The sequence below is a fragment of the Talpa occidentalis genome, unplaced genomic scaffold (genome assembly GCF_014898055.3).
Source record: "Talpa occidentalis isolate TD23 unplaced genomic scaffold, MPIMG_talOcc4v2.1 talOcc4.16, whole genome shotgun sequence".
NCBI lineage: Eukaryota > Metazoa > Chordata > Mammalia > Eulipotyphla > Talpidae > Talpa > Talpa occidentalis.
In genome coordinates, this window is record NW_023601653.1 from 6,552,860 (window position 1) to 6,576,858 (window position 23,999).

General features: G+C 53.5%; 1 protein-coding gene across 1 annotated transcript; it reads left to right on the forward strand.

The window, feature by feature from the left end:
- The first annotated feature begins 1,219 nt into the window (after positions 1-1,219).
- CACNG2 (calcium voltage-gated channel auxiliary subunit gamma 2) lies at positions 1,220-3,202 on the forward strand. The gene is made up of 2 exons (XM_037513641.2): positions 1,220-1,354; positions 2,636-3,202. The coding sequence occupies exons 1-2, from the start codon at positions 1,267-1,269 to the stop codon at positions 3,169-3,171; spliced, it is 624 nt and encodes a 207-aa protein (XP_037369538.2). The 5' UTR covers positions 1,220-1,266; the 3' UTR covers positions 3,172-3,202.
- The last annotated feature ends 20,797 nt before the right edge of the window (positions 3,203-23,999 follow it).

Here is a 23,999-nt window from a genome sequence, read left to right on the forward strand (position 1 = left end):
GTCTGACTTGAGCTTTGAGTTCAAGGTGAGTTTTGGTGACCTTGGGCAAGTGACATAGCTCCCCTGAGCCACACGAAGACCATCCAACCCTTGGGGCACTCTGAAGCTGCAGTGAGACGAGGGCTCAGGTGGTGCCGCCTTAGCGTTCCCTGGCTGCCCCAGGGGAACACGTGAAGAAGCCCCCCACCTTCTTCTGCCACGTGTGATGCATCCTCCCCACTCCCACCATGTGGGAAGGTCCCCCAGCCCCAGTTGCCCATTTTACAAATGTGGAAAACTGAGCCTAGAGAAGGACAATGTGTCACCCTCAGTCCTGCCTCGCAAGACTGCCTGGAGAGACGTTCCTGCCAGGGTCATCACGGCCAGTGCAGCTAAACTGTGGTGGACATGCATGTGTGGCAGCCCATCCCTTTTACAGTCACAAACTTCCCCATCCAATGCAGAATGGGAAAGAGCATGGGGAGAGATGTCCAAGTGCCCAGGACTCCTACCAACCCAGTGCACCTATGATTCTATCCCATTAAAATGGATCAAATCCCTAATGGGATAACAGAGATAAACAGCTTGACACTCTGCCCAGAAAAGAGGGAGCCTGCCCTCCCTATACCTAATTCTGTGAGTCTTTTGATTAAAGGTCACACCAAAAATAGGTAAGATGGCAGCCTGGTCTGGCTGATTCAAATCCACGCCCTGTGGTTCCCTAACCACAGCCTCTCGGTGTGCCCCAAGTCTCCCAAAATGCAAAGGAGGGAGATAATAACTTTGTCTAAAGAAATCAGGGAAGGCTTCATGGAGGGAGTGATTTTGAGTTGGGTTTTGATGGGTGAATAGAAGTTTGCTGAGTGAAAAAGGGCAGGAAAGACATTCAAAGGAAGAAAGCTCAGTATGTTAAGTCAGAAGCATGCAAGGATGTGTCATGGGAAGTTTGTGGACTGGACAAGGGGAACTGGAGGCATGAGACTGGAGGTGGGCAGAGACCAAGTCACACAGGCCCCTGTGGGTCTGATGGAGTTTGGTCCTTGAAGCAGAGGGGAGGCCCTAAGGAGCTGTTAGCTGAGCAGTGGCTTGTTCCCTCTCCCTCCCTCCTTATGTTGCTAAGCAACCTCGACTCTGGGCCTGTCCATACACCTCCATCCCTGTGGTTAGCTCTCCCTCCTGTGTCCCTCCTCTCATGGCCACACCATTCTCTCTCTCCTTGCCCCACGTTCTACAGGGGCTGTGAGGGCCTCAAGCATCTTCCCAATCCTAAGTGTGATTCTGCTTTTCATGGGTGGACTCTGCATCGCAGCTAGCGAGTTCTACAAGACTCGACACAACATCATCCTGAGTGCCGGCATCTTCTTCGTATCTGCAGGTAATGGCCGCTGAGCCAGCAGGGAGAAGGCGGAGGATCTGATAGAAGGAAGGGGGCGGGGCCTCCAGACCCTGAACCAGGCTGAGTTGCAGGGAAGACAGGTTGACTGGGGCTCCCACCCCACACCAACACCTGAGCCCCCACGGAGTCCCTGGCCCCATGGCCCATCTCCTTCCACCTCTCGCAAAAGGACCAAACTCAGGGGCCTCTTAGGATCTGAGGCCTGACCTTTCTTGCCCCCTCCCCCTGGGGTCCTGTCCAGGTGGGAGCAGTCAGACCCCAAAACCACAATATGCAGCCGGTTACATGATGAGCCCCGGCTGCTTCAAATGCCAGAAAAAGAAAAGGGGCTGCAGTAGGAGGCTTTAGTAAGAATGACTAACGTTCGAGGGGCAGTTACCGTGCCCCAGCCCTCCCGTGCATTGAATCTTCTCCACCCCTCTACAGGAGTCAGTCCTCTCTTTATCCCCATTTTACAGACCTAAAAACTCAGACTAAGGCCACCTTGCCAAAGGCTTTGCATCCAGGCAGCCTGGCTCCAGGAGCCAGTCTCAACCCTCCACTAAGCCAGCTTCAAATCCCTGCGCAGCCTTGAGCAAGTAACTCAGCCCCCTGTTCTTCATTTCCTCACTATCATCTGCAAACCCCTTGAAAGACACTCAGCAGGGCCTCCCTGGTGGTGCAATGGCTTAAGTCTCAGCACTGTGAAGCTATTGGCAGCCACTGAAGCACGAGTTTGATCCCCGGCCAGGGAGCTGACCCACATGGCGCAGCAGACCTCTCCTGTCTTGCCCGCTGCTCCCCTCAGCAGTGTATTTCAGTGGATCCCCCTGTTCTGTTCCCTACTCTGTCTCTGGTGAGTCCTCTCACCCCCCACCCACCCCCCACACACACACATACACACACCTCTGGCCTACACCCAGTTCTTGTATGCATAAAATAAATAAAATTTAAAATAAAAGAGGCACTCAGCAGAGTAAACGCCCGATAAGCAATACTGTTATTATCATTCCTGTTATAGAATTCCTCTCCTTGCCCCTCTTCCATGTGTTTCCATGAGGTCTTCCCTTTCTGGCTTTCTCCCAGCGGGATGATAAAACGTTGAGGTGACACCTGTCATGGTCCCTCTGCAAGACCAAGTCGGTGGGTTCTCCCCGAAAACGAAAACACAGGCACAGGGAACCCCTTGGGCCGCCCCAGCCTCCGACCCCACCCGCGGCCCTGCGGCCTCCTGGACACTAACCCTGTTCTCCACCCGCGCGCGCGCTCCTGTCCCCGCAGGTCTGAGCAACATCATCGGCATCATCGTGTATATATCAGCCAACGCCGGGGACCCCTCCAAGAGCGACTCCAAAAAGAATAGTTACTCGTACGGCTGGTCCTTCTACTTCGGGGCCCTGTCCTTCATCATCGCCGAGATGGTCGGGGTGCTGGCGGTGCACATGTTTATCGACCGGCACAAACAGCTGCGGGCCACGGCCCGCGCCACGGACTACCTCCAGGCCTCCGCCATCACCCGCATCCCCAGCTACCGCTACCGCTACCAGCGCCGCAGCCGCTCCAGCTCCCGCTCCACCGAGCCCTCACACTCCAGGGACGCCTCCCCCGTGGGCATCAAGGGCTTCAACACCCTGCCGTCCACGGAGATCTCCATGTACACCCTCAGCAGGGACCCCCTGAAGGCCGCCACCACGCCCACCGCCACCTACAACTCCGACAGGGATAACAGCTTCCTCCAGGTTCACAACTGTATCCAGAAGGAGAACAAAGACTCTCTCCACTCCAACACAGCCAACCGCCGGACCACCCCCGTATGAAGCCCCCGGGCCCGCCCGCGCTGGGCAGGGCTGGGCAGGGCAGGGCCTGGTGGTCAGTCCCGGCCGAGCGCCCAAGAGGGGCGCAGCCTGCGCGGGGTGGGCCGGGGCGGGGGGTGGGAGGGCGGGAGAACCAAACCATCCCCGGGGAAACCTTCCAAAAGCAAAAAACAAAAAAAAAAAAAACAAAAAACACACACAAAAAAAAGAGAAAAACATAACAAGTAAATTTAAAAAAAAAGAACACATAGAAGAGGAACAAAGCAGCAAAACCGCAGGAAATGTGACAAAATATAAACGAGGGAAAGAAAAACAAACTTTAAAACAAGCGAGAGGATAAAAATTTAAACTAGACAATAAATCTAAAAGAAAATGCATGATTTCCCATGTACCATTATTTTAACATTTAATAAAAACCAATTTAAATGAAAAAAATAAAAGGGAACCAAGATAACATTAAAGGGGAGGGGAAATGAGCGGAAAGGAAGATGTTCTTTGCATTTATCGGGGGTTTGTGTTTTGTTTTGTTCTGTTCTGTTCTGAACAGGGGGAGAGTTGTTTTCTGTTCCCTTTGACCCCAAGCAGGCTCTGCCTCCCTGGGTGAGCTGGGGGTGGAGACTCAGGGGCCCCAGGGCCAGGTGAGCCTCCGGTCACTGCCAGGTCCCTGGAACCTCGGCACGGGTGCCCCAGGACGGCTGCGCAAGCACCAGGGCTCGCCAGCTGGCTCCACCCAGCACTGATGGGGCAAGTGTGGGCCTCCAGGTGACCCATGAGTCCTTGGCCCCCTCCTCCGTGAAAGGTGCCTGGAGGGGGGTGCACTTGGGGCTTCTCCAGCCCCAGGTTCCCAGTCCTTAATGGTCCTTAACCCACTGTGATGACTTCCTCGGCCTTGAGGGAAGGGAAGGAGAGGGGACGGCTGCCGGTGGCCGCAGAGATTGCCGGAAATCCCGGAATCCTCAGGGTGAGCTTCTTGGGGTCCCCACCCCAAGATCCTGTCCTTGGGGTCAGGAGATGCCCACCCCCCTAGGGGATACAAAGCAGCTCTCCCTCCTCACCCCTCACCTCAGGGCCATCCAATGACCCTGGGGCGATGGTGGATCCTAGACTCATAGGCCCCCTGCCCCCTGCAAAGGGGGCTCATTGACCCTTTGGGGGTCCTTGGACTCGCTGAAGCCCCCTTGGGCCCCAGCAGTCCAACAATGACACTGCAAAAAGGTTTCTTTTTAAAAAAGAAAAAGAAAATCAAGTGGTGATTTTTTTTTAATAAAAAAACCACAGACTATAAATAAATGTAAATATATAATAAGTGGATTTACTTGCAAGAAAATCAGATAGTATTTTTCTTTTAATTCTTTTCCAGCTTTAAACTGTGAAGACAAAAAAAAAACAATGGGTGGGGTGGGGGTCTTAAACTTTAGCAGGGAACTTGTAAAGAGAAAACAGAAAACAAATATACAAACCCATTTTTTAAAATAACGTGAGAGATTTGAGCTGGGCTTAAGGCAGGACAGAGAGGAGAAAGGCCCAAGGGAGCTGCAGGGGGATTCTGTGGCGAAAATGTCTTCCTATACCAGGAAGGTGCTGCTAGTGTGGAACAAAAAGACAACCACAGTGGAGGATCTGGTCTACACAAGGGAGACCGCACACCCCACTCCCGCACACTCCCGCACACGCACACAGTCCTCCAGGTCCAGCACGACAGTCACTCACAAGGAGCTTTGTCTACACCCTCCATCCCATACACGGCCACCGGGGTTCTGATTCACACCCTTGGAAGCCACTGTCCACAACAGCGTCACATCGGCCTCTATGCTCACAGCGTTCTCCCACCACGCCCCCAGAGCATGCGCGCGCACCTGCGTGCATGTGGGCAAGAGCATGTGCGTGCACGTGTGCACACACACGCACACACACAGACCCTGCTCGCGTGCATGGAAAAGGCACCAGTCTAGAAGCTGGACTCTGGACTCCCTTGCTGCCTGGCCTCTCTGGGCCTGAGCGTCCCCCGCGTAAGCATGTGGATGGACTCAGATGAGCTCCCAAAGGCCTATTTTTATTCCCTGTGTCACTGGCTTTTGAGACCTGCCACCTGCCCAGAGGAAGATGCCCGGAGATACCCAAATAGCTGCCACCCAGGCCCCAGACATTGAGAACATTCCCAAATCCACCACGCAGACACATGCGCACGCGCACACACACACACACACACACACACACACACACACACCCTGTATGCCTCCTCACTGTGCTCCCAACACCCTGTCCCCACCTCCAGTGTCAAAGCAAAAACACACCCACGTGAGCAAACATATCCAGCCGTTCAGACAGAGAGGGCAAAGCACCACAGGTCCCCAAAGCCACTCTGCATTTTGTGTCCCCTTTCCTCAATACCATACCCGGGTCACAGAGGTGAGGAGGGCCTTGAGAGGTGCCCCAATCGTGGGCATCCCCCTCTGTCTCTGGGGGTCAGAAAAAAGAGTTTTGCTGGGAGAATCAGGCCAAGAGGATGGAGAGGAGAGCTTTAGAAAAGTTCCTGTCCCAGGGTGAAGACCAGCCCCAAGTGAAACTCTCACCCAGTAGTAAAGTCTGGGGGTGTCCAGTGTTTCTCCCCTTTCTTTCTTCCCAGAGCCACAAGGGCCAGTGCAGACTGACGGAAACCCCACTGATTCTCAGAGCCGGAAAGTCAGCTGCCGGGAGTCACTCTGCTCCCAGCGAGGGGCCCTGCAGCCCACAGGGGCACATCTTGGTTCTTCTCTTTCTTGAGCATCTCCTGGCCAGTTGGGGGTGCAATCCAGGCTCGGGAGGGCTTGCACACCCTCAGCTGCCCTTCGCATCTTTAGTCTCGGAGAGGAAAGTTCTTTTCCCAGATCAGCAGCAGCTGGAACCTACAACTCATCCTGAGCCACCAGACAGAACACCTGGCAGCCCAGGCAGTGCAGGGGTGGGGCCCAGGGAGGAGCAGCATGGCCGCCGCCCTGGGTGGTGGCAAAGCACTATTTCTCCCTCCCCCACTCTGGTCTTGGCCACTGGGCACCAGAGCCCAAACCAGAAACAAATCAAGGCCTACCTAGAGAGAAGGGAGAGGCCCTGCGTGCTAACACGCGGGGATTGTCCAAAGAGGAAACTGACCCCAATTCTCCCAGCTCCGGCAGAGTGTTTGGGGGGCCATCAGCACTTCTTTCCATGCCAGGAGGCCCAGGTCCTCGGTCCCAGGTCCCTGGGGAATGGGGTGAAACCAGCAAGACAGGAAAAGGGCTAGGGGACCCGGCGGGAGGGGAGGGGCTGGGGCCGGGTCTGCAGGCCTCGGTCTGCCAGAGCGGGCGATTGCTCATGTCCAGCTCCAACCAGTTCAAGAAACCAACCAACATTTTATTTTCTTGGTGGGTCCTTTTTTTTTTTTTTCAGACTGTTAACAGAAAAAAATTTTAAAAAGCAGAAAACTAAAAAAAGAAAAAAATGAAAAAAAATCCTGGTACATGAAATAAAGATTTTTTTTTATAGCTTGGTCCTCACTTCTGTGCATTTCTTTCCTTGCTTTCCCAACTTCTGGCATCCCTTTCAGAATCATCCTAAAGCCACTGAGCCTCAGAGTCAGGGGCTAGCAGGCTGTGAGGTTGTGCAATAAAAGGTCCCCACATCCCATTTCATGAGTCTCCTCTTAAATGTTCCTCCTCGACACTCACACACCCCCGTGACCTGCCTAGACAGCCGCAGCCAGTGCCATGAAACCTTCCTCTGCACAGTGAGCTTCAATCCCCTTCCTCCTTTCAGCAGCAGCGACGTTGAAGGAACCCCTTCCCTTTCTGCACTTCAGCCCCTCACCTATTTGAAAAAGTGAGGTTGACAATGTCCTTGAGTTTCCTGCTACAGAATGAGCAGCCCTACTCATCACCCCAGCGACACTCCGGTTTTCCATGCTCCCCGGGAAGGTGTGAGACCGCACTGGACATGACCCTGCCCCATGCTCGGGGGCTCCCTCCACAGGGGCGCTCTTGGGAGAAGAATGGGAGGCTCTGACAGGGCCCCTGGGCCTCCCCTAACTTGCGGAGATGAGACAGGTAAGATGGGATGAGGCTCAGGCCGCCCTGACAGAACACCATAGGCTGGCGGACTTAAACAACAGGCCTGGATTTCTCACCATTCTGGGGGCTGAGAAATCCAAGATCAAGGCGCCAGCAGATACAGTTCCTGGCGAGAACACTCTTCTGGTGCTTTCTGTGTCCAGAGAGGGGGCTCCGCTGCTCTGCCTCTTCTTCTAAGGCGCTAACCCCAGGCTGGGAACCCCATGACCTCATCTCGACCTAATTATGGCCCCAGACCCACCTCCAAATACCGTCACATTGGTGGACAGGGCTTCAACATATATACTGGGGGACACACTCGGTCCATACCAGCGCGCTAACAGGAGGATTTGACCCTCGATATTTGAGAGCCAGCCCACCTCGGCCCAGGCCAGGCCAGGCCAGACTTCCTGCCAGTGAGCCACTCGAAGGAGGATGCAAGTGCCTCTCAGAATGCAGCGATTACATTTAATCAGTTCATTTTAACTGTAAGAACTCATGTCAAATAGGATGCAAGGAAAGAAAGTCGACAGCAGTCAAGATTTAAGAAGCAAATCAAGAAGTGCTCACCTGTTGGCAAATGGTAACAGCCCTCCTGCTCCTCACGCCTCCTGTGCCACGGTGGCACCAGCGCCCTCACTGCATCTATTGTCCCTGACTCAGAAGCCAGGCACAGGCTCGCCAGCACCGAGCAGCAGGCGAAGGGAAACCACGGTGATACATTGTTCTGAAGAGAGAAGAAAGCTGCATTCTGTCCTCCGATCTCATCACAAACAAGAAAGCGGGGAGGTCATGTTCATGATGGTGGTAGGGATTCACTGTCTGCTTGTTTAGAATTTCCATCGGGAGAGCCAGAAGGGCCACCTGTGGGAGCAGCGAGCACCCGGGCACCTTGGGAATTGTCAGGGGGCACAGGGTGAGTCCCCCTTGTCATGCCCCAGCTCTGACCCAGGCCACGTATCTTCATGAGCTCTGAGAGGTCTCTACTCCAAGAGGGGAGACGCTGACTGAGCTGGGGGAGGGAGCTTAGTGGTTATGCAGCTCTCCTGGGGCCTGTAGAGAGTGAAGACTCCAGGATGCAGAGGGGCCGGAGCCCACGGACCAAAGAGAAGACCAGCCATGCATCATGAGGCCCTAGAAAACTCCAAGTCCAAAATGGCATTCAGGCCAAGTCCCCTGGGGCCATGCAGCCAAGCCCCACAGGGTTCAAGGCAGGGCCCCTCCATCCCATCTGAGGGCTTTTGTCTCTGTCTGGCTTTTGATTGTAGATTTCAGCACTCAAGCTGAGCCTGACTCCCAGATGGCCTGATAAGGGGCCATGGTGGGGGGGGAAGGGGGGAGCAGGCAACCTGTCCAGACTTGCACAGTGACCTGGCTTCCCAGCTGGCGGCCCACTCTCCTGACCCCGCCCCCCCACCTCCTGTCCACCACTTCTGCTGGAGGTTTGAAGCCTTCCTTCTCCTCCCCCACTCACACTCCAGGCTTCATGGGGGCTCCTCCAGGCAGTAGGGCTGACCTCACCAAACTCCAAAAGTCCTATGCGCATCTGCAGGTGGGGAAGAAGGTGCTGTCTCCCCAAGTGTCTAGACCTGCCTAACAAGAGCATCACTTTGGACTGGCTTCCACAGACAGCAGAGAGAGCTGGCTGGTGACCAATAGCACCTGCTCCCCGGTGCCTGGGCTCTGGGAAGAAGCACATCTGGACAGCTTGCAGAGCCCTCCCCCAGGCTGCAGCTACTGTGCCCTGCCCACCCTGGGCCCCCACAGGCCACTCCAGCTGTGCGGAGCCTCCTACAGGCTGGCAGGGGCCAGTCTGTGTCTTCCCAGCTCTTCCCAAAGGCACGCTTTATGGCCTGACATTGCACCTTGAATTTGGCTGTGGTGAGAGTGTCCACACCACAGAGAGGGGCAGAGGCTGCAAAGCACGGATTTTTTTTTTATCAGATTTTTTTTTTTTTTTGGGACATTTTATTTATTTATTTATTTGTTTGTTTATACATGCAATGGGTACAGTCAGAAGCGCGGGAGGGTGAGAGAATTCACCAGAGCCAGAGCGGGGAGCAGAGCAGGCAGAAGGACCGAAGTACACTGCTGAGGGGAGCAGCGGGCGGCAGGAGAGGTCTGCGCGCCATGCAGGACCCTCCTCCGGTGGCCGGGGAGCAGCCGGGGATCGAACCGGCGCTGCAGAGGCTGCGGGCAGCTTCGCAACCCAGCGCTCAACCGCTGTGTCACTGGGGAGGCCCTAATCAGATTTTTTTTTAAGGAAGAGCCACTCGTCAGCTATTCACCAGCGACCTGTTGCTTAAACCTGAGGTCCAAGGTGCCTCTCGTTCCCTTGTGCACACCCTCAAGATACAGCTTGTGAGCTTGTTTGTATGATCACATACACACCTGTACAAGTGCACATGCGCACATGAGAAAGGGGTGCTTGGTGGAAATGTACCCCCCCGCAGCTATCTCTCTCCACACCCGAGCCACATGCATGTGTAGCCCCCACCTTGCATCCATATGCATAGGTGAGCACAGAAGTATGTATACTATGTGTTTACTATGGGTGCTGGGATCTATACAGACACCTGTCCCAGGTGGGCCCATGTGTGCCTGTGCTGTGTGCCCAGACATTGGTCAGACAAAGCAGAGGAGCACGACCCTAGGCCACGGCCCATTTTCATCAGCAGGACCACCCATTCCCGCAGCAATGAGCATGGCCCTGCTCCTTCTCTCTCCCTGTGTCTGTATCTTTGTCTCCTCCTCTCGCCCTCACGCCCTGGCCACACTTCCTTAGCTCTCCCAGCTCCTCCCTCTCTCACTAAGTTGCAGTCTTGGCCTCATCTCACCCTCTGCCAGGGAAGGATTCCAAAGGGAATGAGGAAATGGTGAGCTCAGACCAGCGCAGCTCTGTCACTAGCACCCAAAGTAGAGAAGGAAATGGGCCTGGACAGACCATGCAGGCCGCCCCGTGACCTGAGGCCAACAGGAGCGAGAAGTCCTCTGTCCTGCAGGGAAAGGGGAGAGTATCTCCTTCCATGCACTCAATTCCGGAAGTTGGGTGACTAGTCGTGATCCCTAAACTGTTCAAAATCTCACAGGGAAATAAGACATCGGGATGTGAAACTCACACACCAACATCAGGCAGGACATCATCAGCTGTAAGAGGGTGACTCTGGGACTAAGAGGGATCAGGGGAGAGAAAGGGCAGGATTGAAGCTAACACTGTTTCTTTATGTGACTCTCCCCCTCACAAACCTTCCATGGCTCCCCAGGGTCCTCACAGGAAAGTCTTGCAAGTCCTCCTTCGTTCAGGCCCCTGCTTATCTTTTTGTCTCTGCAAACTAGGATTTAACGCTGGCTTGCAATGTATCAGGCTCTGCCAAATCATATATTCTCAGAGCCCCATGAAGCTGGTGTCATTATCTCCTTTACTGATACGGAAACTGAGGCTCAAAGAAGCAGAATGGCATGGGAGTTAAGAGGGGAGGTTCTGGAGTCACAATGCCAGGGTTCTAGCCTGGCTCAAGCCACTTCCCAGGAGCACAACCTTGGGCAAGATAGCTACGTCTCAGCTTCCTCCCCTGTGAAGGGGAAATAACAACTCCTGCCCCCAAAGATTGTGGTGTGGAGTTAAAGAACCGAAAGCACTGAAACCATGTCTGCTGCATAGCAGAGATTAGAGGGTTTCCTAAATAACTGACACTCAAGAAAGAGCCAAGACCAACTCAAAACAGGGCACAGTTGGGGTTCAGACACCGTGACCCTGAGGACAGAGTCCTCATTCAGACCCATTACCCTGTCCCTCCGGGACACACACAGTCACAGTGCCCTTGTGGAGGGCTGTGCGGGGCACAGGTGGGCAAGAAGAGAAGGGGCAATTCTGCCAGGGACCTGGGGCTTTGGGTGCAAAGGCAAGTGCCAAGAGAAACTTCAGAGTGTGGGGTTCTGAAAGCTGGACTCACCTCCTTCTTCTGGGTGCTGCCAAGCCTGGCTCTCAGGGATACCACAGGATGCTTTTCAATCATTCAGCAAACATTACTTGCCACTCATTGTGCTCAATGCTGGGAGAAGCAGTCATCAAAACAAACTGGGTCCTGACCTCCTATAACTCAGGTACCTCCTGTAACTCATGTTCCAGAGGGAAAATTAGCAAGTTAAGAACCAGATAATTACAGTCACAGATTCTCATAAGTTTGATAAAGTAAACACTTGGGGCGATGAGTTAGAAAGATAACAGGTCAATCTCTCTTTGATATCAACTCAGTGGCTTAAACAAAAGCCAATGTATTATTACTCATGGTTCAACAGTCTCAGCCAGGTGGTTCTTCTGCTCCGCCTAAGAAGGACTGAGGCTGCATCATGGGGGACATGGGGGTTTGACTCCTGCAACAACAAACCTGGCTCATGCACTTGATGTGGGAGGGGGTGGGGACCCAGTTGGGGCCTCCCAATGAGCCTTGGGTGTCTCAGCAATGAAGATGGGTTCCAAGTGGCATAAGCTCCCAGCCATCTGAAGCCCCGTGGTCTTGGAAATCTCAGCAAGTCTACCACACTCTGTTGGCCAGAGCAAGTCCCAAGACCCAGCCCAGTTCTGAGGGAGGAGCAAGAGTCCACCTTCTGATGGGAGAGGACACTTGCAAGAAAGAGGCCAGGAGCAGTTGGGGGCCATCTTTGAAGACTGGCTACCACAACCTGTTTAGATGACGCAGTCAAGGGCAGCCTCTCTGAGATGTTGACTTTCAGCTGAAGTTTGCAGGGTGAGGACAATGAGATAAACAGAAACCAGGGGATGGGAGACAGGAGGAGCTTCCAGGAAGAGGGAACAACATGTGCAAAGCCTCTTTTCCTGAGGCATAATGACCTTGGCTTGTGAGTTGATCCAAAAGATGACCCCAGTGGTCATCTTGGGACACGTGACACAGGATGACTTCGAATGAAGGTGGGGGTCTCTTTTTGAAGCAGTTTATTCCATGCACAGGACACCCCTTGACCCAGACATGGCAGGGAAAATCACCACTGAGTTTTCCATGCAGAATTCACCAAGAGGAGCAGTGCTGGACACCTGGGGAGGGGCTATTGCAGACAGAAGCAAGGCATGTCTCTTTCCTGAAGCTCACAATTATATTTGAATGATTTGCTTGTGACTTGCAACCTGCCCTTTTCCATTCAATTAACCTTTACTTATAAAGCTCCTTCTACGAGTGGGAGAACTTGCAGTAAAAGACACATAAATAAAAAGGATGTTAAAGGTAGAAAACCCAAACCATGGGAAGGAGGAGGAAGCGAGATGACAAAAAGGACAAGCTTCCTGACCAGCAAGGCAAAAGGGGAGACATCATAAATTCTGTCTCTTTCATTGTCAAAGTCAACACTTAAGGTGCAGCCAGAGGAGAACAATTTTGTCCTGATCTCATGCTCTCTGGAGAAAACACATACACACAAAACTATAATTAACCACTCAAGGCTTAAAGTAGAAGAGGCCAAAAGAGCGGCCCAGAACAGAAACCGAGATGGAAGTCTGAGAATCCTCGCATCTCTGAGACTCACCCCTCACGAGGCAGCAGAAGAGGGCGGGCAGCAGGCCACATGCAGTAGCTAGAAAGCCCAGCTCCACTCTCCACCACCGTGTGATGACAGCCAGAACCAGCCTCCCCAAGTCTACACTTCCTCATCTGTAAAATGGGTTCAGTAACTCCTGCAGAGGGTCAGCGGGTGAGACGTGCCGAGGAGCCACTGGGCTGGCACTCCCAGCTGCATGTGGCTGGACCTCTGTACAGAACAATGATAATCCTCTAGCGTCGACTGAGTTTGCCCTGCATCAGGCATTAACTGAAGCACCTACCCGTGGCTGCTAACAGCGACATGACAGGAGAGATCCTCCTTTGTAAAGTTGGGATTATGACAGGAAAAAGAGGCTCCAAGACATTCAGATATAGGCCCAAGCCCACGCAGCAGGGATGTGGTCGAGCTGGAGCAGTAAACCACGCAGCCTCTTGGCTCCCATATCCTCACCCCACTCTAACCCGCTTCTCCCGTGGGGGTCGCCTTGGCCCCCTTCTCTTTACCTTCACCCCCAACACATATGCAGTCAGTCTCTGCTAGAGTTAACACAACAGAACAGAAGCTCCTCCCTCCACAGACCCCAAATCCCTCTCCCTTTGGCTCCTGCGTTGTCACTGCTTCCTGTGCTTTGCCCTCTCCTTGTCTCAGCGGGGCCTCTGGAGTTTGTGAAAAACAGATCCCACTTGCTTCCAAAGGACAGCCCCTTAGAGTCAACAGCTGCTCCTGGAAAAAAACTAGCAAAGGGATAGTGGTGTGGGCCGCAAAGCCAGCTTGAGGGTGAGGAGTGTTCTTCCCGGGGCGCTTCACAGACACAGCCCTCACTTCTCTTGCCTGGGACATGGCAGGGCCTTGCAAACTCAGAAACTGAATGAAGGTAAGTCGAGTTGAGTTGAAATGAGTTTAGCTGAATTCAATCAAGCAGAACTGCAAGATTGAATGGCTGGAAGATGGGTAGATGGAGGGACAAATGGAAGGGGGTAAGATGGATGCATGAACGGATAGATGGGTAGAGAGATGTTGGATGGAAAATTGATGGGCAGATGATTGGGTGGTAGGACTGGTGGACGGTTGGTTGGATAAATGGAGAAATGAATGAATTTTTAGATGCTAAGATGATGGATGGATGGATGGATGGAGGATTGGAGTAGATTCTGCGGCCACAGCTGGTGGGGACATGTGGTCGTTGAAGGCGTGGAGGTAGGAATGTCCAAGGTATGTTCGGGAAACACGGACTAAATCAGTGTGACTGGGGCAGAAACCACCGGGGAAAAACAGAAGAGTAAACATCCCCATTCTCCCTCCTTCACAAAAAGAGAGCGCTGGGGAAGGTGCCACACCAGTTGCGGCACCGTGGCTGCTGGGAAGGGAGGAGTTAATGCAGGACGGCTCCCCGACCAGCTGCGGCCAGGGTGACACTGACAGATTACAGCGTGTCCTCCGCACTAATAACACTGCGGTGTCCTCCTCCGGCCGCTCCCCAGCCCTCCAGCTCCAGCAGATCAATACCCAAAGCGCTCGCGAAGCCGCCGCCAGCTCCTTGCAAGCCCTGGACGCTGAAAAGCGCAGCACCGCAGAGCAGAGCAGAACCCGAGTCCGCTGGCTACCTGGGCCAGCGCTCCTGTGAGCGGGGTGATGTCCCGTTCACCTTGGCGCCTCCGGTCCTATCAGCGGGGCGGGTCGACAGCCCTCTCTGAAAGTTTGCTGAGCGCATGAATCAACCTTGTGGCCCCTGCAGAGCCCTCCCAAAAACATCCCAGTGGTCCACGGGCCACGGCCTCTCCTTGCATACCACCAGCGACAGGAGGCTCCTCACCTCCCCCATATGACCAGGGCCTCCCTCGTCCGACAGTCTGACAGTGGCTCACCCTCCCTGTTTTGAATTAACCTCCCCTCTCCTTTAGCCTTCTATGTCCCCATTCCTTCCTCTTGTGTAGCCACCTCTATTCCCTGCTCCAAACCACCCAAGCCTCATGTCCTGGGGTGCTGAAGTCAGATAATTAAGAAAGGATAACAAGGCTATTCACACCCATTGATGCCCCTTTACATGTCAGGCAAACTACCCAACTGGTCTCAGGGATCCAGAACCCCTGTAAATGTCCTGCCAGGTGGGAACTTTTTCCCATCTCCCCCAGGAAGACCCCAAAGGTCACAGAGGTTCAGTAATGTGCCCAAAGTCACTCAGACACACAGTGCAGGGCTGGGGCTTGAGCCCAGGTCCGAGCTCCCCCACTGAGCTATTGCAGCCTGGGAGGGGGGGCCGGGCTATATGCTTCCCACATCCAGCTCTTCGCCTCAGACAATGGTGGGGAGGACTTAACTGACCCTCTAGTCCCCACTTGCTCCAGGTCGCCAGCACTGAGGAGCCATCCAGATCTGGATCCTGTTGCCCAGAGCTTGCTGCTTCCCTTCATCTTCCCAAGCCGGGCCTATGGCCACCAAGGAGCAGTCCCCGTGAAAGGGAGCCAGGGCTGCTGGAGAAATGGCTGGTTCCAGGACTGCAGGACGGAATGTTCAGATGAGCCTGGAACATCTTGCTCTTCCAGAAAGCCAGAAAGTTATGAGAGATCGAGGCTGGGTCATAAGGCTCAGCATCCAACTCCGAGGGGCCCCTGCGGGCCAGAGATGAGACCATTTAGGCATCAGAAAGAACAGAGACCAGAGAACCACTCATTATTTTGAAAGCCGGTTTTCAAAAAGGAGACGAGACTCAAGCAAACAAATTACCAGATGTGACCTACTGTCCTATGTACTGCACAGGCGACGTGTGTGAGCCATTGACCCTACACAATGTGGGGGGTAGGGACACGCCCTCCACACCATCCAAAATCCCCATATGACCTTTTTTTTTTTTTTAAAAGATTTATTTATTTATTTATACAAGCACTGGGTACAGTCAGAAGCGCGGAAGGGTGAGAGGATTCACCAGAGCCAGAGCGGGGAGCAGAGCAGGCAGAAGGACCGAAGGACACTGCTGAGGGGAGCAGCGGGCGGCAGGAGAGGTCTGCGCGCCATGTGGGACCCTCCTCCGGTGTCCGGGGAGCAGTCGGGGATCGAATCGGCGCTGCAGAAGCTGCGGGCAGCTTCGCAACCCAGCGCTCAACCGCTGCGCCACCGGGGAGGCCCCCCATATGACTTTTGACCCCAAAAAACTTATCACTAACAGGCTGCCATTGACCAGCTGCCTTCCCCAGGACAGAACGCCGATGTGCACATATTTTGCATGTTATATGTATTGGGTGTTAGATCCTTTTTTGCATATTCTATCTGTATTCTTACAATAAAGTCAGCTGGAGAAAATAGTGTTATTAAGAAAATGCAAAGAAAGAGAAACTACATTGAACTGTATTTATTGATTCTGCAGCTTACATTGTCTGTTGACAAGAAAATGCAGGCCTCGGGACCCACTCAGGTCAAAGGCATGGGGTGCAGGGGTCAGCTCCCCATGCTGCCCAGGAGAGCCTGTGCGCTGGGAACCCGAGAAATCTCCAGAGAAGGACCCCGGGCCCCCAGCCCTCTCCCGCCTGGCCTCTCCCACCCCTCCAGCTGCCGCCGCCAGCAGACCTGTCCTGCTGAGCTCCTTGAAGCGCTGACGGCACTGAGTCTCCAGTGACTTGCCCAGAATCTCTCCTCGGGCCCATGGACCAGCCTCTGGCCTCCCCGTGCACCCAGGGGCTGGCTCTGCTCCAGAAGTCCCAGAGAGGCTCCAGGCCACCCAGCCCCAGCGGCCCCTCTTCCCTCTCTGTGTACCTCCCGCCCCGCCAGAAGCCTGCCTGTCCTGTGACCCGCTCTCCAGTCCTGCCTCCCCTCCTTGCCCCACACAGGCCCCCTCCGGGCCCACTGGTCCTGGTTCCCTGTCTCCCTCCATCCCCACTACCCTCCCTAGTTCAGCCATCACACACTGGCACACAAAGATGCCCATTCCCACGGCCCCTCCCCCCCCAGGCACCCTGCCTGTCACTCCAACTATAAATTAGGGGTAACACTCTTCAGATATACCAAAAAAGTCAGGGTCCAATCTGCGACAGGCTGTTCCCTGACTTTTCAAGCCCATGCAGGGGGAACAGCCCAAGTCTGCTATTGTCTTTTCTTGCCCCTGTGGGGTCCTGGACAGAAGCTGTGGAGAGTGGCCACCCGTGGGAGCTGCCAGCAGGACCTCAGGGAGAGCAGCACCCCTATGCACCTTTCTAATTCTGGCTCACAAGCAGGAAAAATCCATGGAACTGAAAGAATTGGCTTTAGTAAAGGAGACCACTTAAAAGGCAAAAGACAAGTCCTGGCTCCACCATTACGACCTTGAGTGATTCTTATGACCTTGAGCGACTGAACAAAGCACTCAGGCCTCTATTTCCTCGGCTATAAAATGGGGGTGGTGAGATGAGCCTGGCACCTGCACAGGGCACAGTCAGGGCCCCATCAGGGCATGACGGTCTCCTTGTCCACCTGCTGATGGCCTCATGTCCTTCTTCCGTGATGGCAGGAACCACGCTGCTCAGCGTTGGTCCCAGGCCTTACCAGCACAGCTGCTGGCGTGGTGATCCAGTCTTGAAATGTTTCCCGATAGCTACGGGACACAAGTCACTGTCTATGGGGTTGCTTTCTAGGCCTCCCTCTTGCTCACCCTCTCTGACTCTCCCCTCAGCCCCCTCAAATGCACAAGGGCCTGCCTCCCTGCACACACCTTGGCTCTGACCCTTCCTTCCTTCCCGGCCCTTCCCTCCACCTTCGCCTTCCTTTCTTTGCCTGGTGATCTACAAACTTGCCTCCTCCTTCAAGATCCTACAAAAAAAAGCACTTTCCTCTGTGGAGCCTGCCCCTTCCAGCCTCCCCTTCCCTTAGGACAGACCTCCAGGTGACACCTAGAGCTATTTGCCCTCTCTCCCCAGAGCTCTGAAGCACCTGTGTGTTTCATCTCTGTATCCCTAGGTCTAGCATGTAGTAGGCACTTAGGAAAGGTTTGTTGAATGAATAAATGAGTGAATGAATGAATGAATCATTCCTGACTGCCCAGCTACCTGGCAGCCTTCAAGGGCCAATTTATGGTGAGTCACTGCTGCTCGGCCCAGGCCTGTGGAGAAAGCGGTGACCTCTCTTTGCAGTCTCTTCACCAGCTCCAAGCCGGAGGCTGCATCTCTCAGCCTGAGTGCACCCACGGAGCCTTCCAGGCCTGGCCTGGAAGCTACAGCTGGCGCACCACTTGGCATTGCAGCTTCCTCGGGGAGGCTGCGTGGCCTGCAGGGAGCCCCCCTTCTTCTTCTCTCCTGCCGCAGAGGCAGAGGTCAGCTGAAGCCCTTCACCAGGCGCTGTGCTAGGAGCAGAGACAGAAAGATAAATAAGACAGCCCCTGCCCTCTCAGACAAAGGTGGGGAGGAGGTAGAGCCTTGTAGCCCCATGTGGTCCCCCACTGAGTGCCTACTACGTGCCCCTGGGCTCTGTGCCCCTACTCAAGTTCCATCACCTCTCTGTGCTCAGTTTCCTTCTCAAATGGGGTGCAAAAACCCACCTCATCTGCCACATAAGGATCGTTTTAGCAAATGGAACCAGGTCATCTATGTAAGTTGCCCCATCAGCTCTGGAAACCTGCACCCATGTGATGGCTGTTGTTTTTATTTATATATTTTAATACAACGACAATGAATAACTGAAACCATCCCCTCTAGCAGCCGCAGTGACTTGCACACAGTAGGTGTTTAATTGCTATTTGAAGCATTGAAATGCGGTTCAGGTGCAGGCCTGACTTTTCATGGCCTGGGGAGCAGCGCCACCCGCCGGCTGGAGCGCAGAACAACGGGTTTTCTGATAAACAGGGATCAGGTTGGGAGGGGGCTGCTGGCAGCCAGGGTGTTTTGTTTTTTGTTTTTTGTGGTTTTTTTGTTTTATTTTTTTGACAGAGGAGAGGAAAAGTCAGACTGACACCACAGAATAAGGAGGAACACCTTCACCCCCCGAGGTGGTACAGGCTCAGTGCACGAATAGGTGCAACAAGAGTTTGAAGCAACACCGGATTATTTCTTTACAAAGGGGTCTTTGGGAGAATCGGAGCATCCAAAGAATAGTCTGGCCTGAACCTGTGGAACACGGTGGTCTGTTCATCGTTCACCTAAGAGGACTTGAACTTGACTCTGCCACACACACGCCGTGTGACCTTGACAGACTGCTTCCCCTCCAGACTCCAGTTTCCTCATCTGTGCAATGAGGTCACGCTCACTGCCTGGCCACTGCAGAGTGGTTGGAAGGTCACGTGGGAGGAAAGGAAAGCCAGGACCAGTTCATAGGTGCTAAAATGCTGTACGAACATGAAGTGTGGTTGTTATTACTCTTTTCAGTAATAGTAAAAACTGGCATTATCGAGCTTCTCACTGTGCTAAACTGTTTGCCACGTAATCTCATTTGCTTCCCAGAAACTATAAATTTAGTACTTTTAAGAACCTGTTTTGCAGAAGAGGACACTGGGTTACAGAAGGCAGACATTTTCTCCAAAAACATACTCCACTATAAGGAGGAGAGTCAAAATCTGAACTAAGAACAGTAGGACCCCCAGACCAGGCAGCCAGCCACACTATATTGTCTCAATTGTCCCAGCACCCGAACAGCGGGACACCCCTCAAAGGCAGCCATGGGTGTCTTGAAAATAGAAGAATTATTGGCCTTTTTCCCAGGAAATCCTGCATCACCTTTGACCTTGGATCCTCAAGGGTGAGGTCAGTCCCTGGATTCAGTGCTCGGGGTCCTGTTCACAGTCAAAGTCAGAGATCCTGAAACCTTCCCTCCCTGGGTTCAAGACTGTGTTCCCACAGGGACTGGCCAAGGCAGGAGGGGGCACAGGGTCCCTTCAAGGTCCCCATGAACAGATGGCATCAAATCTGTGGGGAGATAGTGGCTACTTTTCAACCATCGTAACGACCCTCACATTTCCAGAGTCCTCCCAAATGCCCAAGTGTCCTCTTGTCAGTTTTCTCACTATTTGGGCCTCAGAACACACCTGTGAGGTCAGAATCCTTACCTCTCCTTTACAGATGAGGAAACTAAGGCTCATGACAAGACTTATTCAAGGTCACACTGAAGCAAGTATAAGACACAGGACTTCAAGTTCAAGATTCCAGAATGCAAATCTTGCTGACTCCAAACAACTGCTTCAGGTTGATAGTCCTGGTTCTGGCCCTAGTCGTGCCATCAGCAGGCTGTGTGACCTCAGACAAGCCGCTGAGCCGGGGCTGCTTTATGGCAGAGATGCTGCCAACTCTGACTTTGCGTCCTCTACTCATGTCCTTGAGCCATAAAGATGAGGGTGTTCAGCAGAGTCCGCAGGTTTTATGGAGAAGCAGCTGTGACTTCGCCTCCCTTGGGAAGGCACCTCTCTTCTCCTGACTGCCCCAGGCTGGGCTATTATCCTCTTTTGTTTTCCCATAGCGCTCAGCATTGCATGGCAATTTATTTGGAAATTCCCAGAGGGCCAGGCAGCAAACATACATGAACATGAAGAAGGTCAAGTGTGACACAATAGGGAGTAGCAGTGACTGTGGAAAAGTAGAGACTGCCTGGTTAATGGACCAGCTCCTGCTCACCTCCAGTTTCTTATCACCAAGCAGGAAAGCCAGCCTAGTGTCACTAGAAGTCAAAAATCTGGATTTTTAACTGAAATCTGCCCTTTAAGTGCAGATTCAAAGCATATCTCATTAAGCATTCTGTCAGAATTATAGCCCCTGGATTAGCCAAAGCCATTTTTTCCACTAGACTATGGACCACTTGAGAGCATGGATGGGTCTTTCTCTGAACCTGAATGACCAGTTCAGGTCTTGGAGCCTCACAAATGACCAGTGACCGCTCTTGAAATGTTGCAAGATCTTGCCGCAGTCAAAACCCCTCCCCTACCCCACATCCAGGTTTCTGCTGACCATCCTAGCCCACATGGCATGGAATAATGGCTTCCTGCATGCCAGGCAATGTTTCAAGCACTTTTCCCATTATCTGACTTATTCTCATCAAATACATACCATGATTCCATCCATTTTACAGATGAGAAAGCCGAGTTGACAGTCACGCAACTTGCCAAGGTCAAGTAGCTAGTATTAAACTAGGTAGGATTCAAGTTCATTCAAGCATCTTGGCCCCACAGATGTCTGCTTGCATTGCTGTGATGCCCTCTAGACCCCTTTAAATATCACCTGCACTCACTGGGCCCCCACAAGGCTCTCCAGGCCCCTGCCAGGCACAGCTTCTTCTCCTAAGGACAGAGCCAGGGCCTGTGGCACGGAGCAGAGAGCAAGGCTGGTACCACAGAACATGGGCCCGAGACTCAGAGAGGGCTACCACCTGGCCCATGGTGGCACAGCCAGGTCAAGTCAGTGCTTCTCTTTGTTCGCAGGACCCCAAGTTTCCAAGCGAAGAAAATGCATGGGGCAGAGAGGGAGAGAGGCCTAGTTATTGCTCATTCCATTGAGATAGTCAAGCCCTCTTTAAACTAGCTAAATGGTTCCAAAGGAAATGGAAATCTATTTTGTCTCTTGTCACCAGGGCTGCGGATCCTGATATATCTCGGGCCGGCAGAGAAGTGGATGGCTCAGCACTTGGAGAGATGCCCGCACGAGGCAGGAAGTGGGGTGGATGATTCAACAGGTACCTCTCTATTCTGAGAACTGGTCCTGTGATGGGTGAGTGTACATCCAGCTGAAATAAAAAATAAATTTGAATGCCAGCCATCTGAATGGACCACAAGCCTCTGTTTCTTCCGGAGAACTTGAAGCATGGGGGGCAGGGCTGGCTAATCCTTCCAGGTTTTCCACTTTTTTAATTTTTCTGGGGTGACAAGGACATGGAGGCTCGGTACACTGCTAACCCAATGGCTTTCCTTCCTCCCAGTAGACCCTCCAATGAGATAAAAATATGCCATAGTCCACAGAATCTGCCCGGGGCACCATATCCCCATCTTCAGTCTTCTTCACCAGCAAAATGGGGGTGTCACTGAGATGGGAAAGTTCAGCGCAAATCCACAGTTCCTTGGGTTTCAAGGTGTTTGCTAACTTAGAATTCTTTGGATTTCAGGAAGCCTCCAGGGTGAGCTACTGTATACTGTGTGCTACTGACAGCGAGCTCTGGACAGCTCCATAAACCCTTTCATTTCTATGCAAGCAAATGCAGACTAGTCACACTAAGTGGGATAAAATAAAAACTATAAATAATCTCACTCTGATTCACATCAAATGCTTGCCCTGCACTCATAAGAAAGTGGGGTTTGGGATCTGGGGGATGGCATGTGAGTACCAGCTTTGGTTCCTGGTGCACCTGGGTATCCATTCCGATGGCACATTTTACCAGTCAGCTGACCTTGGGCAAGACATTCCCCCTCAGTCTTCCCACCTATGAAATGGGGGGCGGAGGGATGATCCCTGTGTGCTGGGTCTTAGAAGGCACACAGGGAGATGCAAAAGACTGTATTGTCAGGTCGTCACGGGGCGCCCCAGCCAGTCCGCTGCAGTTCCTCAGCATCAGCGGGGAGCGATGAGTGCAGAGCTCAGGAAACAACTCGACAGGACCCCACTTCCCTGCAGTGAAAGCCCCTGGGGACCCCTAGTTTCACGGGGACTCAGAACAGAACAAGGGGCAGCCCGGGTCTTGAGAAGCATTTCTCAGCAGAGGCAGCATGAGGGAGCAGCCGGCCCAGGAACGGGGATGCTGCTGGGGCCAGCAAGCCAAGACCCAGGTCTCTGCACCTGCAGCCTCAGGCCTCTGGCTCCCCTTCCCTGATCCCACTCACTCCTCGTGCCCTCTGACCCAGCAGGATAAACCAGGCTTGTTCCAGGCCCCATCCAGCCAGGCTGCCTCAGAAACTGGCATTTGCTGTGTCCTAAATCCTCCCGCCATACATTTGCAGACAGCCAGGGGGTGACTCTTAGAAACTGCCAGGTCCATGGGTGGCAGATTTTGTGATCCTAAGAGGGTTGCAACCGTTTCTCTTCTAGACCATGTGCCTTGCTCTGGGTGGGCTTGGCACTTACTGGGCCCCCACAGACAGGGTGAAGGGATGCCGAGTGACTCCTGAGAGCCGGCCCTGAAGGATGGGGCAGAGAAGGCAGAGGAGAAACCAGCCCCTTTGGGTGATGGGCAGACATACAGGAGACTAAGAAGGGCCTCCTGCTAGGGGCTAGAAGCCACACAGGAGACAGACTGGCCCCGGAGAAGAGAGGCGTGATCACAGAGGAGGCCATTTTGTCAGAATTCTGACAAACTGGAAGGTTTGGGAAAATGGGGGCCAACTGGGATTTAGCGTGACTCTGGAAATAGACAAAGGGGCTGTGAACTTTAACTGAGAAGCAGCCTACAGAGGGCAAAGGAGCAGAGGAGTGAGCTCCCCGGCAAGAGGAGCATCCAAGCGGAGGCTGGAGGAGCATCCAGCCAGCCAGGCCGGTGACCAGGAAGCACTGGTCTGGAGGGGAAGCTGGGCCAGACGGGTGACTGCACATCCCTGACAGTCCCAGCACCTGGGAACCCACCCCTCCCACCTCAGAAGAGCACACACAGGAACCCAAAGGGCTTGAGGCCTCTGCCGGACCCTGTTCCACATGTAGCCTGCTCCCCCTCACTGTCCAGTCTGCTCAAATGTCACCTCTTCATAGAGGCTCCTTGCTGCACCTCAAATCAGCCTCACATACAGTCCTGGGCAGCACCCTCAGCCACTTCTCACATCTCTGCCACTTGCCCATTTCCTGTCTTCCCCAGGTGTAGGGCCCTGTGAGGGCAGGCTCCCTGCCCGCTCTGCTCCCAGCTGATGCCCCCCACCCTGCCAGGCACAGAGAAGGCGCCCCACGAGGTGCTGAGTGCATCCGTAAATAAACCCTCCGCTCTGCCTCTCCCCAGCTCCCTCGCTGCAGGCCCTTGTGTTAGTGACTTCACCTCTCCCAGCCTCACTTTGCCCTCTGTAAACTTGGCATTAAGACACTGCAGGGGTCTCCCTGGTGACAGAAAGGGTTAGGACTCAACCTATGAAATGTCTGCAGCCTCTGCAGCATGAGTTCGATCCCCCAGCCAGCCAGGGAGCAACCCACATGGCGCAGCAGACCTCTCCTGTCTCGCCCGCTGCTCCCCTCAGCAGTGTATTTCGTCAGTCTGCCTGTTCTGCTCCCCGCTCTGTCTCTGGTGAATCCTCTCACACCTATGGCCTGTACCCCAGTGCATGTATGCATAAATAAGTAAATCTTTTCTAAAAAAAAATAAGACACTGCA

Coding starts and splice junctions, on each gene's coding strand:
- CACNG2 (XM_037513641.2), top strand. CDS start 1,267: ATGGGTGGACTCTGCATCGCAGCTAGCGAGTTCTACAAGACTCGACAC. Junction 1,355..2,635: donor CATCTTCTTCGTATCTGCAG/GTAATGGCCGCT, acceptor CTGTCCCCGCAG/GTCTGAGCAACATCATCGGC.